The sequence below is a fragment of the Myotis daubentonii genome, chromosome 1 (genome assembly GCF_963259705.1).
Source record: "Myotis daubentonii chromosome 1, mMyoDau2.1, whole genome shotgun sequence".
NCBI classification, from domain to species: domain Eukaryota; kingdom Metazoa; phylum Chordata; class Mammalia; order Chiroptera; family Vespertilionidae; genus Myotis; species Myotis daubentonii.
In genome coordinates, this window is record NC_081840.1 from 102,843,445 (window position 1) to 102,857,406 (window position 13,962).

At 38.5% G+C, this 13,962-nt stretch overlaps 1 protein-coding gene and 1 long non-coding RNA gene across 3 annotated transcripts in view; one reads left to right on the forward strand and one right to left on the reverse strand.

Annotated features, from left to right (window-relative positions):
* NRP1 (neuropilin 1) overlaps positions 1-13,584 on the reverse strand; it is a 171,758-nt gene extending 158,174 nt beyond the window's left edge. For both annotated transcript variants that reach the window (XM_059712800.1, XM_059712791.1), the window contains exons 1-2: positions 13,012-13,584; positions 9,290-9,464 (exon numbers count right to left, since the gene is read on the reverse strand). In XM_059712800.1, coding sequence (XP_059568783.1) covers positions 9,290-9,464; positions 13,012-13,084 — 248 coding nt within the window. In that variant the 5' untranslated portion in view covers positions 13,085-13,584. The remainder of the gene's footprint in view (positions 1-9,289; positions 9,465-13,011) is intronic.
* Positions 1-13,962, forward strand: part of LOC132211217 (uncharacterized) — a 1,824,365-nt gene that overhangs the window by 542,015 nt on the left and 1,268,388 nt on the right. The window lies entirely within an intron of this gene.

Sequence of the window (13,962 nt, forward strand, 5' to 3'; positions counted from 1 at the left end):
TATGAGACTTAACAAAATCCATCACTGCGAACAAATATTCAAAATTGTAAATGGAAGATTATAAGAGAGGATTTCGCGTGCCAGCAAAAGTTACTGGCGTGCCATGTTTGGCACGTGTGCCAGGGGTTGCCCACCCCTGATCTAGTGTCAACAACCTTCATTGAAAAATAAAATTATGTGCTACCTCTCGAATTGTGAAGAAGCTCCTAGGTCAGTTTTGGTTCCAATAAAGGTGAGGCTGAAATCCATTCTAAACCTGCACAGTGGAGGGAGAGCAGGCGATTTGTGTGGCAGAGCCTACTCCCCCAGCTCTGTCACTCTCCAGCCAGTCTGTGATCCTTGCCTATGCCCCTGAGAATCAGAGACTCCAAAATTCCAGTTCTGATGCCTCTGAACAGGTGGTTGAGGATGGGAGAATGTCCATATCCAGGCTGTCAGAAGTCCTTGCTGAAAGGACTTGAGTAGTTATTTAAATTGCCCCATTCATTGTCCCTTCACCTAATTTTGCTGTGCATTCTCCAGGTTGCTGACTGTGAACCACAGACCCTATTTAGGGAAATACTGTTCCCCCCTCCTTTATTCTTCATCATCAGATTTCAATTTCAATAAAATTGTCAACTGTGCAGTTCAATTAAACTGGTGCCTATTATATTAAAAACATTCTTTTGAATTGTGGATGGTAGAAATTTTTAAGATATGGCTTCTACCTTCCTAGAGTTTGCCACCCAATGGGGAGACAAACCCTTATTACACCATTAGAAGAAAGAACCTACACACGTGAGTGTTAGAATAGAGGTGCAAATAGTGTCAGACTGTCAAATTAATGAAGATTTGTTATTTGTATTGGCTCCCATTTTTTTTAAAAAATGGATTGATCCAGAAATTTAAAATGTAATCATATTTTCCATGTCCAAATTTGTTAACAAATAAATGTCCACTTTCTCAAGTTATTAAGAATGAACATATAAGTTTTAACCAAGATAAAAGGTCAAAAAGTGGTCTAATTGAGCTAGGTGTCACTACATCTAAAAAATAACATAATCCCAAATCAGACAAAATCAACCTGTACTACCAAGTATGTGGGCTTTGTGTTCTTCATTTTCTTTGAGTCAAAGCGTGTTCTCTTTTTCTTTAATTTGGGAATTTTGTGTTTTTAATTTTTTTAAATCATATCTAGGACTCAGATTTGGACCACATCTTACTTTTCCCTTACAATAGCTGCCCTGCTAGTAGCATCCATTGGTTGGAGAGTCCGATAAGGAGTTGGAATCATGACCATATTGATTGGCATTTGCACTTCTGCCTCTTCTAGACAAATTTAAGAACTTGAAAAAGGAGACATTTAGATCCTATTTCATCCCAGGACTGGCTGATCTCTCCATGACATGCCAGACATCACAGAAGCAACAAGCCATTACATCCAATCTAGCTGACTGATTATACAAGAATGTGACCAGATAAAACCAAAATACTCTGAAGCATCTGTTTCTTCTCAAAAAACACTCTTCTATTTCTCACAGGAACCCAGTGCCTGAGCAAACATTTTCTCTTTAACCCTTACTTACTGAGTCACCAGTGGCAAATACAAGGGCTGTATCAACATGTTCCAAATAGGGAACTGGGGGAGAGAGCAACTTTGGGGCTCTTTGCCTAAGATTAATTAAGTAAATGAGAATGACCTAGAAGAGACTAGTTCCAGGCCAGTGAGGAAGCACTGGATGCAGCTGGGATCGCATGTGTCCCTTGGATTGTGGAAGTCCAGCCATTATGTTGCCTGGTTATTGTATTTGTATGTGCTTTGTGCTTTCAAACTCCATTGACAAAAAGGACCAGAATTCAGATATTTTCCCCTAGGATGTCATACCTAAATTAAGACAAATTTCGACTAAGTAGAAACCACCCACTCTTTGGGAGTTTCCATGCACAATTTTTACCAGAGCTTACTTAATTTGAACTGAGCATTTAAAAATGAAATCCTTACTCAGAATTAGTTGTTGTATATTTAAACTTCTGTGTGAGATTTTTGATAGAAGAAAATGGCTGCCTGAATAAAAAGTTAGTTGACAACATTCCATAAAAATTTTCTCATTCAAAAGGCCTAACTCAAGCCCCTTCAGTCACTAAAGTGGAAAGATATTGGGTGCAGCAGCTGAGCATTTGGGCTCAGTTAATAGACTCTTTCTAAGCCTCAGTGCTGCCATCTATAAGATGGGGATGATAGGAAGAATAAGTAAGACCATGTACATAGTGCTTAGTCAATGACGTGGTAGCAAATAGTGAGGACCTGACAGAACCAGCTGCAATCACTCCTTTCTAAACTTTCCACTGATTATTTAAGTTAAAGGAGATAAAACATGCTGACCAAGAAAAATATAAGATATGTGTGCAATAGACCAGAGCTTGATGAGGAGAAAAACCACATTACAAAGCAACTGAATGAACAGTAGCCAAAATATATTTTTCTCTCCCTGCTCTTCTGCAGAATTTAGCAGAGTTCTGAATGAATGTAGTTCACTCCTAAGCTCTCTGCAAAAACTAAATGATGTCAACCATAAGTAGACATGTGTGTGGCATGGATCACAGTCAGACTGAGAGTAATACCGTCATGCCATCCCTAAGTGACATAGACACAGTTCAGTCAATCAGAGACTAGGAAGAAAAATCTTCTTTTAAGGTGCTATGTTATGCCAAGTCACTGACTACTACAATCAGGATTGATTACAAACACCCAATTATGAGGCATTTGGAACCTGATCTGAACTCTAATCTTGTCTCTTGTTCTTCTTCAGGCTTAATCATCAGCCTTGATGAATACTACAACGGCAATTAGTTAAGTTTATTTTGTAGCCTCCTTTACACACACGCACATATGTCAGCATGCAGGCAACTATCACATTTTATGCTGGAAAGAAAGGAGCTGAGAATATGCATGCTGGCTGAAGCATATGTCTCACTTGGATCAAATTTTAAGTGCCTACTCCCCAAAACGAAATCTGGAAATGCCATGCACATGTTGATTCAATCTGAGATTTGAACTAACCTTCCTTTTAGCTTCTCATAAAGGTTGCTTTTTGTTTTTTGAGTGATAGGAATGCTGAACACAAAACAACCTTCCAATACTCAATTCATTATGATCAAATGTGATTGCCTATAGTAAAAAATTATAAAAAATAATAATGTTATTAAACACATGGGGTTCTGTCCAAATAAAATCAGTGCTAATGGGGGAAAATCAAAAGGAAAAAAGTAGATAATTATCTGCCTGAGTAGTAACTAAGGATGCTGCAGGCGGGTCAGCAGTTGTTCTGAGAAGGGTTCAATCTTACTCATTCAATAGTTTTATAATTGAATTGAGCTTGGTGGTGGCAGTGCTGCTCACATTGCCCATATGGGAAGTTACTTGAGATTAAAACCAGCAAGAAATATAAGAGAAAAAACAAAGCAAAAACGATTTTTTTCAGAATTTGCCTTGCAGATAAAGTAGGCTCCAGACTGAAAACTTTGTCTTTAATTTTAAAAACCATAATATATGCAACAAATACAAAGTATTGCTACAGTAGTCACTGAAAAAAATTAGAAAATTCTCAGTAGGACTCTGTTTTTTTAATTAGGTGGGGAACAGTGGACATTTTTAATCTGAATTCCACAGAATTGCACTATAGTGAAAGGACAGTACATACAGACTGTTAAGACTATGGTTTTGTCTGATTTTGAAATTTATAAAAATGGAATTGTACAAGTCAGGAGAGCAGTTGCCCTTGAGGCCAAAGGTTAGTGACTGAAAGTGAACATAGGGGCTTTTTCTAGGAAACTGGGAATTTTTACTCTGGATCGGTTATATGAATGTGGTGGCACTGAAAATTTTATCAAATTTTACACTTACTTTGCATATTTTTCTAGATATAGATTATATTGTAATTAAAAGTACATATACTTCTGTGTTACATATAGAAAATGGAGAGGTATTTTAGCATAAAATATCCACTGGTTTCCATAAAACAAGGTCTTTGTTTTGGTCTAAGTGATGCTCCAAAACACAAGACTGGGACTAGAGTGAAGCACTTGCCTTGGACACAAAAAGCCATAGAACTCATGAATCAAGATAAATAATATTTCAATGAATCTTTTAAAAACCCAAACTATTGTCACAATCCATGCTAAACAAAGTGAATAAAGCCAAAACAGAAAATATTACTTAGGGAAACCATAAATAGAACTTATATTTCCCAAATTGCCAACAAATGAATAATAGACCATTATATAATTAAATTTGTAGAAATAATCAGATTCAAAAAACAAAGGGCAGATTAATTTTTATTCAGTGAGTTTATATTCTATTAAAATAAATGAAAGAGCAGTGTTTCAAAGTTTATAATACTGTTGGTACTTTTTTTTTAATATATTTTATTGATTTTTTACAGAGAGGAAGGGAGAGAGACAGAGAGTCAGAAACATCGATGAGAGAGAAACATCGACCAGCTGCCTCCTGCACACCCCCCACTGGAGATGTGCCCGCAACCCAGGTACATGCCCCTGACCGGAATCGAACCCGGGACCCTTCAGTCCGCAGGCCGACGCTCCATCCACTGAGCCAAACCGGCTTCGGCCTGTTGGTACTTTTTAAAGTACCATTAAAGAAACAATTAATGATGTAACACACTTCCTAAACTTGAAATTCATCTATTTAATTATAAGTTTATTGTAATTAAACTTCATATGAAGTTACTAGAGTGAAATTTTCCTTTGATTACATTAAGTTAGAAAAAAGACACATATTATTGGTTACACAAAGAAGAGATTTAAATTCTATACAGAACTCAGCAAATTGTTTATCTATGCATGCTAGCCTTGTGTCCTAGTGAAAATCCCAGAAAACAGCACTGACAGTCACTAAAGTCAGGAACTTGTCAGTAAGAAGACAACTACTGGGCTTTCTCCCCAGCACTGTCATCTTTTTAGATTCTTTTCTGGAGCTTCACATTAATTTTCTTAATGTTTTTAACCCAATGCCTGTGAAATTTTTATTGCTCCCCAGATGACTACATCTGATCTGAATGTAACCACACACCTCTTTACTCAGCAGTATTTGTCACAACCCTTATAAATTATCATGCTGATAGGTTGCCTTGCTGGGAAACTGGAAAGGTTCCATAAATTCTATCGTATCAATGACATTCTTGTTTATTATGCAGATATAAAGTTTTATGAGATTCAAGATGTCTGCAGCACCACACTTCACGACATGGAGCATTCTCTGGTGCCAAAAAGAGAACTTATCATCCCTTCCATTTCCTTAACACCTTCTCCGCTCAGAACATTCTCTAACCCCCTCAACATCAACATAACAATAAAACCAGGCGGTATATCTAGCCAGAAATCCTAGCACAAAATTAGCCCTGCAGACAGATGTTCTACTTACACTCTGCTGAACGATTGATCAATACCCCTTGTTCAATAAAAGAATTCAGCAAGTTATAATACTGTATTCTGTTTTTCACTGCTTATTTGTAATGAAAACTGATTCAGTGGTGGCATAAACATAGACTGTTGCATTTTAAAACTAATAAGCACAACCTGCACACTAATTTTCCCTAAGGAAACAACAACCTCCTTACCCTCCCCCACCCCAATGTGCACTTTTGTATTGGGTCAGTCTTGGTGTTATACACATGAAAAGTTGTGATAAATAAATCATAAATTATATTGTTAAAATTATGAAGTAGTTTATTTATTTAATTACAAATAAAACAGTAAAATTTAAATGAAAATTGGTTTACCATAACTAATCTATTTTATTACTTATCCACCTCTATACCTTACAGAAAAATAATTGTTTACTTGGCTCTCAAGGATGTTTCTCAATAAGCAAATGCGCTCAGGAATTTATTTCTTGAGCTTTCGCATGGTGAAAGTTGACTACACAAATACTGATGGTATCAAGAGAAAATGTGGGGTGTATTACATGATCATCCCATTACTAGATCGATATATTCAGTTAGACATATGCTTAACTTTATATTTCCAAATGTTCTAACAATCACCCAGTTGTAAAGATATTGTAAAAAATGATAATGTCTTGCCCTAGCTGATTTGGCTCAGTTGATAGAGAGTCAGCCTGCAGAATGAAGGGTCTCTGGTTCAATTCTGGTCAAGGGCACATGCCCGGGTTTTGGACTTGATCTGCAGTGGGGAGTGGGGAGTGCAGGAGGCAACCGATCAATGATTTTCCTCTCATCATTGATGTTTCTATCTATCTCTCCCTTTCCCTTCCTCTCTTAAATCAATAAAAAAAAAATTTTAAATGATAACTTCTTTTGAGGGGAGCTTTTAACTTTTCAAAGGGCTCTCATATCCACTATCTCATTATCCACTACAGTAACCTTATGACATTGGTACAAATACATATATTATAGTTGAGAAAGGGAAAGAAAATATCTCAAGACAACAGTTTGCTCTTACCAAGAATAATGACCAAAAGACTTCTGAATTGATTTATTATAACTAGTTTTGTACCATTTCAAATACAATTTTGGAAGTAGCCTAATATAAATTTAAAAAAACAAACACAAAACCCACCAGAACCCAAAAGTTATGTTTTTTTGCATCTAACATAAACTTTTGAAGTCTATGAATTTGTTGTTCCACGAGTTTCTGGTGGTTTCCACGTTTTGTAGGAAATTCTCCCACCTCCCCCCACAAAATATAAAGCTGTCGATTCTTCTCACAGCCTTTTCAAAAGGAGATAAGAATTCTGCCACCATTTGTAGAATTTCAACTACAACCTTCAACAATAACTAGTAATCATGTGGAGCAACCTGAAAAGATAGAAACTACAATGTCTTAAGTTGGTTTATCAATATTGTTTTTTTGAATTTTCATTGATAAAATGATCAGATAACAATACTTCAAAACATGGCACAAAGATACTTTCCATGCCACAACGTTCATTGACTTCATCAGGCTAAAAATAGACTTTGAAGACTGGCTAGGAAATGGCACCTTCACAGAGAATAAACTCTCAGTTACTATAATTAAGAAATCACCTTACTCTAGCATTAAAAAATATCACCATCATAATTACAGAAACAATATTCTTGGCCACATCAGTTTATTGAACTACCTTGCTAACATCACTAAAATTGTCTCTCCCTAGAAAATACAATTACCCGTTTTCTTCTCATCTTAAAAAAAGAAAACTAACTAAAATCCCACCATATCCTACCTCACACCATGGTATGGCAAATATTTAAGGCTTACTGTGTTCCAGACACTGTTGTAAGCACTTTATGTATATTAACACACTCAACTGGCTTCCCTTTCTTACATTTCCACTCCAGTTGTGTCCTGGAGTTGGCTTGCACCAGCTCACAAGAACCAACCGTACACATCTCTTTGCAACTCTGTGCAGAGTGACATCACAAGGGTAGTTTAAAATTGGCCATGGAGGGAGTATTTATACTACAGAAATTGTCAAACATTTACCAGCACACCACTGCTAATAACCACTGAGTATTCTGAATTTTTTAACTATTATATTACACATACACATGGTCATGATTTTCAGATCAGGAATTAGTAAATGTGAGTTTATTGAAATTTAATAGCACCTTATTTGGGGGAATAATTTCATTTCTTGAATATGTTTTATCAGCGTTTCTTAAAAACATGTCCTATAGCAGTTTAAGTATTGTCAAAAAAAACAAAAATTAAATAGAAACAAGTCTCTAGGCTATCTAGGTGATTGACAATGTAAAAACCACCATACAGAATATTGGCTCCCCCCAAAATACAATAAACTCTGTTTCTTAGCAGTCACTGTAACATTCTATTAATGACAACTTTCACACAAGATTTAAAAAGTCAATTTAATATCCTGAAGCACCTCTGAATCACAGGACAAAGATTAAATTAGAATCAGCATAATTCTATTGTACTATAGTGTATGCTGATTACTTGGAAATTGATCAACAGTATATGAATTACTAATTCTGTATGCACTAGAATATTGAGTTAACATTCTAGTTAACCAGATGAAGTCAATACCCTGTCCATGAAAAATTAGTTTACCCCACCAACTCAACATGCTATTGAGGACTTACTACAGGTGGGAATATTTTCATATTATTCTGTTTTTTCCTAAAAGAGTTATGTGTTTTCAGATAGAATACTTTTAATAATGAGTGTTATTAATAATCTTGATATCCAGTGAAAGTAGTAATCTATATACATTATATACAATGATATAAAACTGACCCATTTTAAAACTTGGGAAACATATCCCTGAGAGACACTTTAGAATTCAGATTTAACTAGATTGTTTTCCTTTGTTCAAACTATTTATATGTCTAAACTTCCTTAAAAATTGATATTCAGCTTCAAACCTCTGGAGAATACACCATGAGCAGTAGGGCAGAGTGGGATGATGTGGACCAAACATAGATGGGGGTCTGTTGGCTGTCCAGAGAGAAGAGTAAATCTGGATCTTTGTGGACTGCTGCCTGCAATGTCAACACTTCCCTTCCATACTGTGGAAAACTGAACACCAGTTTGTTCACATAAAGTGGGGAAATATAATTTAGACTTTATAGTGCGACTGTTTTCATAATAATGAAATCCTGCATAATAACTTAACAATGCTTCATAACTTAATAATTAGAAGGAGATAGCAAAACTAAAGCAGATGAATGAAATACTGATTCATATTTGAGTCTCATTTTACTCATTGTGCATTAATAATTATTTTACTCATATTCAATAAAAGACTTGCAATCATTTAGCCACCATAAAAATCCCCTTATCCAACTTACCCTATATTCCTTTTATTTTCAATGACAATTTTCTTTTGTCATGCCAATAAGATAGAGTTCTTAAATTACAAAATGTGCCACAGATTTGTTACAAAAATATTCAATCTTACTGTCTTTCAATGCCGCAAATGTTAGTAACTCCCAATATTTAATAAAAACTCAAATGAAAGTTTGGGTTTCTAGTTCTCCTTTCCAGGTGGGGATGGAGGGAAGACTCATGTATATACATTTCAAAACCAAAAGTGTTAACAGGAAAAATACTATGAGCGATTGCACATTTAAATATACCCTTCCTAGTTTGGGAAACTCAGAAATCACTTAACATAATTTAATTTCCATACCCACTGACATGTAATCTGGCCTAGACTGGAATGCCCCCTGGATCCATTTATATCCCAGATTGTACACTCAGGATGCCCCGTTAGACATCGCGACCACTAGATGGTGCTGTGGTGCCCCGTTCAAATAACGCTCTTACTTACTTGCAGTCTCGGTCCTCCAAATCAAAGTGAGGGTTGAAGTTGATCATAATTCTCTGGTATGGTTCTGGAGCCTGAATCAACCACTCACATTTTTCACTTGGGTGATAAGAATGAGGATAACCAGGAGATGTAAGGTACCCGGGGTTTTCAATTTTTATAGTATTGCCACATTTATCTGTAAGGAAAATAACATTTTAGTAGATCTTTCCCTCACAACCAGTTAGGTACTCTAGCTTTGTATGTAAATTACCAGCTATTGAACACCCCATAACTTCGTTTGGAGAATTCTGACCCCTGCAGGTCCTTCAGGTGGCGCATATACAGATAGTAACGCCTCACGAAAGATGCTCTTTTATCCCAGGGAAGGTTGGATCAGGAGGAAAGTGAACTGAGATCTAAAATGACTGGATCCCCACCCCCCACAAACTTCTGTCCCAAGACGAAGGTCTTCTAGCATTAAAAACATGGAGTCCCCTCAATGGATGTTAACAGGGTTCCAGGGAGCTTCTGCTAGACTTAATTATCTCCAAAGAAGTGTAATCGAATTAAGTAGCAAGTTCTAAGTGAAAGGTGACTACATAATGCTATTGGAACCCTTCTGTAGCTTTTGATGATAAGCTTGGTCTGTCATTGGTCAGTGGGGATTGGCTTCCAAGACAAACCTTTTCTGTTGTTTTATCTGCCCATAAATCTAAGTGATTGTGTGTTATCTCTGCTCCATTCAGATTAACATAGAACAAAGTCTATTTGGTGAAGCAGAAATAATTCTACTCTATTTCTCCAAGTAAAGTTGCTGGGGCTGGGAGACCAGATCAAAATAATGGAGCAGAAGAAAAATAATTCCAATTATCTACATCTTGAGAAAATCCACCACACTAAGGTCTGTCTGATAATACATATGGTAAGCCCCATTCTCACGTTCTGGGAAAGGTGAGCTAACTCTTTTTGAGCCTTCATTGCAAAAAAAACCCAAATGCTGAAGTGATTCATTAATTAAATAAACCAGTCTCCAGGCTGATTTCTTGTTCAGCATAGATTCTCATTGTCACTTTTTATGATGGATTTCATACTCAGCCTGAAATGCAGCCGCATTTATTGATGCTTAATTTTGAGCAATAAAAATTCAGTGAATAAACTATGAAAGAGGAACAGGTATGAAAGCAGTGAAACATATAAGCCTATCAATCACAAATTTTCAATAATGGTATATATAGATTTTAATATTGCATCTAATAGATTCCCTGTGGAAAGAGAATAGCATTCTTTGCTCTCAGCATGAATTTACAAATCTACAGAATTTTATTACAGGAAAACCAGGTCAAATGGAAATGAAAGATAAAGTGCACATCAAAAATGCATAAAGCTACATGCATTACAGAAATCATTTCCCATAAATTAAAAAGAAAACAATATGAATTATATTGTTTTCCTCAATTGCTAGATGTTTCTATGTTTCTTAGACTAGAAATGGCACACTGATTACCTCTGCCTTGGCTTTTAAAAGCTTAAGATTTGCCCAGAAGAAATGATGTTGCAACTTGAGTTCAGAATCTCAGCTAATGATCATATTGGACATTGTTGTGTGATTCTACCCAGGCTCTTACTTTATTTTAAATGTGCAAAAAAACTTGGAAAGTGATCCCATCTCATTAAGCCTCCTCCAGCTCTGTATGGATATCATGGCACAGTCTGTTATCTGTTAGAGGAGTGAAATAAAACAGTACTGCTTGTAGTTACTCGACAGAGTCACTGCAGAGACATTTAGGTGGCCTCAGTACCACACCAGAGCTCTTTAATCTGTGACTTCTGAGAAAGTGACATTGTAATAAGATAATGTGGACTGCTAGACTCCCTGGCTCTGTTCAATCTCTCTAGCAGTTGATTAAGAAAAAGCAATTTCTAATGACTCTGGACCATTAGTCCTAAATAAGGTTAATGAATTAATTTAGCAGACACTGGGACTCACAGGAGGTGGACATGGCTTTAAGAGGTCTACTGAGCTACTGAAGTTGTGGTCACTGCAAGCATAGCAACATGGCTTTAACTTATCAAGCTTACCAACTCAAGCTCAGGTTCCTAGTATCCCCCAGATTTCTGCTAAGGAAAAAAAAAATATATATATATACACACATTTATAACATATATAGGGTATCCAAAAATGTATGCACAGACTTTGAATAATTATAAAGGCAGTGCTTATTAAAATACATTTCATTTTCAAAATTGAACAATCAGCTGTTAAAGTGTGTATACATTTGGGGGGACACCTTGGAGAGAGAAAGATAGAGAGGGGTCACAACCTCAAGTCTGAAAGCTATTTGCATTAGGTTTCAAATCCATCCTGTGAACATTGCTACTGATTTAATCTCAGGAGTTGGGGAGGGTGAGTTTCTGTAATTTCTAAAGTCTAACCACCTGAGCTCCTTCAATTGGAGGAGGGTGTTATTTTATCCCCTACCAAATTATAAAAATATGCCACGACCTCAGGTTCAGCACTAAATTGAACTCTGCATTTGCAGGGGTGTGTGTGTGTGTGTGTGTGTGTGTGTGTGTGTGTGTGTGTGTGTGTGTGTGTTTTGTTTTCAAGACTATCTTTTAGAACACTACTTAGGAGCTGTGGGGACGAAATTTATAGCTTCAATCACAAAACCCCCAAAAAGCATATTAGAGAGATTAACTTCCATCATAAAGATAGGATTTAAATCCCTCCTGGTCTGAACACCCCCCACTTATGGTCTCTTGTTAAAACAATATACTACAGTAAGTAGTGGATGGGCTTTTCTTCTAATTACTTTGATTGAAATCTACACCAGAGTAAATATATATATGTTTATAAATCTTTATTGTTGAAACTATTACATATGTCCCTTTTTCCCACATTAACCCCCGCCAGCCTTCACCACCCAAGGAGTAAATATTTGATAATTAGTTAATAATAATTGCTGAAGACTCACTGTAAAGATAATTTCATATCCTTAACTTCACAGGGTAAATGAAACATGCCTACAATCAGATCACAAATTAAAACACATTATTTAGGTTATAGGATACTGTTTAAACCGCAGCACAGTGTTCCATTTACTTAACAGTGAGTCGTTGTAAAGCTCAGTGGAAGCTGCAGCTAGGTTAGGGATTTTCAGATATCCTGGTGCCTACACTGAATACATCAGATTCCTGTATTGACACTGTAACTTTTATTCATGCTCCAGGCGGATTAGGGACGATTTACAAAGGCGGGAGGAGTTCCATCAATCAACCAACCGCTATCTCTTAGAGGCACCCACCAGAGGAAACAGTTAAGGGAGCAGAAGAGAACAGGGAGTACTGGTAAAGCCTTCATTCACTTTCAACAGCCATAGATTTTTGAAAGGGTGTCTCATCTAATTGCCTTTGGGAGGAAACATTATTAAGGTAATTGGTGTGTTGATCTGGGAAGGTAGGGAGAGCTATCTTGTAGCAGAGATAGGAAAACCCCCATAGCCAGACCACAAACTTCGGGAGGGAGACAGAAGGCTTAAAATATTCCTGCCCTTAACCAACCGACCTGATTTCTTTATTTCTCCGCCTGGATAAAAGTTTCCTTCGCCCATGAAGTGATTCCTCCGGGTTCATCCCAACAGCGCCGCAGGAATCATAGCTGGGCGGGAAACCGAGACCGGCCGGACCCGGCAGCCCTGAGCCCGGGGCGGGCGCTGTTTCGAGCGCCTCCGCCTGTCACTTACCGTTTCGAAAAGCGCCGGCCTGGGCGAGGGCGAGGGTGAGCGCGGCGCCGAAGAGCAGCAGCCTCCTCTCCATTCTCCGTACGACGGATCCCCAAGCAGGTTCGAGAGAACAAGGACGGGCGGGGAAAACAGAGCAAAAGGGGGAATCTAAACAATCCAAAGCTCTCAAATCCGCCCAGAGCTGTAAAATCCTCAGTCCCTCTTGGAGAAAGAAAAGCAGTGAGGCAGTGACTTCTTCCGAGAGCTACGCTTCTCTTCTTGTGTCTCAAGTCTCCTGCATCCTGTCATTTAGCTTCGATTTCCTCTCTCTTTTCCCACACTTGTTCCTCTTCCAGGAGCCACTACCCGGGCCATGTCTCAAAGGGGGGAGGAGGGGGGGGGAGGTGCGTGGGAGGGAAGCACACACCAAAGCCAATTTCCAGAAAGGAAAAATAAACCCGGCTTGTCTCTGGACCCGTTGGAGCCCTGGAGCTGGCGCCCAGGGGAGGTCCGGGTGTCTGCGTGAAGGAGAGGAACAAGCAATGAGAAGAGCCGAGGCAGAGGAGTTTCACCAACTGCAGCCTCCTCCCCTACCCCACCCCTCCCCTCCACTTCCTCCCGTCCTCCCCGGAGCCCTTCCCCCACTCCCTCCCGCCCCTCTCCCCGCACTGGCTGGCCAGTCTGTCTGCAGAGAGACAGGAGGAACAAGTTTCCTTGGGAGTGCTTTCCTCGTCCTTTGCTCAGTCTCTCCCGGAGGCCTGCAGGGATCGCCAAGCGGGGGAGGCGCTAGGTCTGCACTCAGGGCCTGTGTGTTTGGGTAGGGGGGCATCAAGGTGAGCCAGCGATGGGGTCGGGCCTGCTGATCTCGGCGTACTCGCTCGCGTCCCCCGGGATACAGCCGGCAGCTCTCCAAGGATCTACACCGTAGATTCTACAGGAACCGCGGAGCGCCAGGGAGGCGGTGGCTGCCTC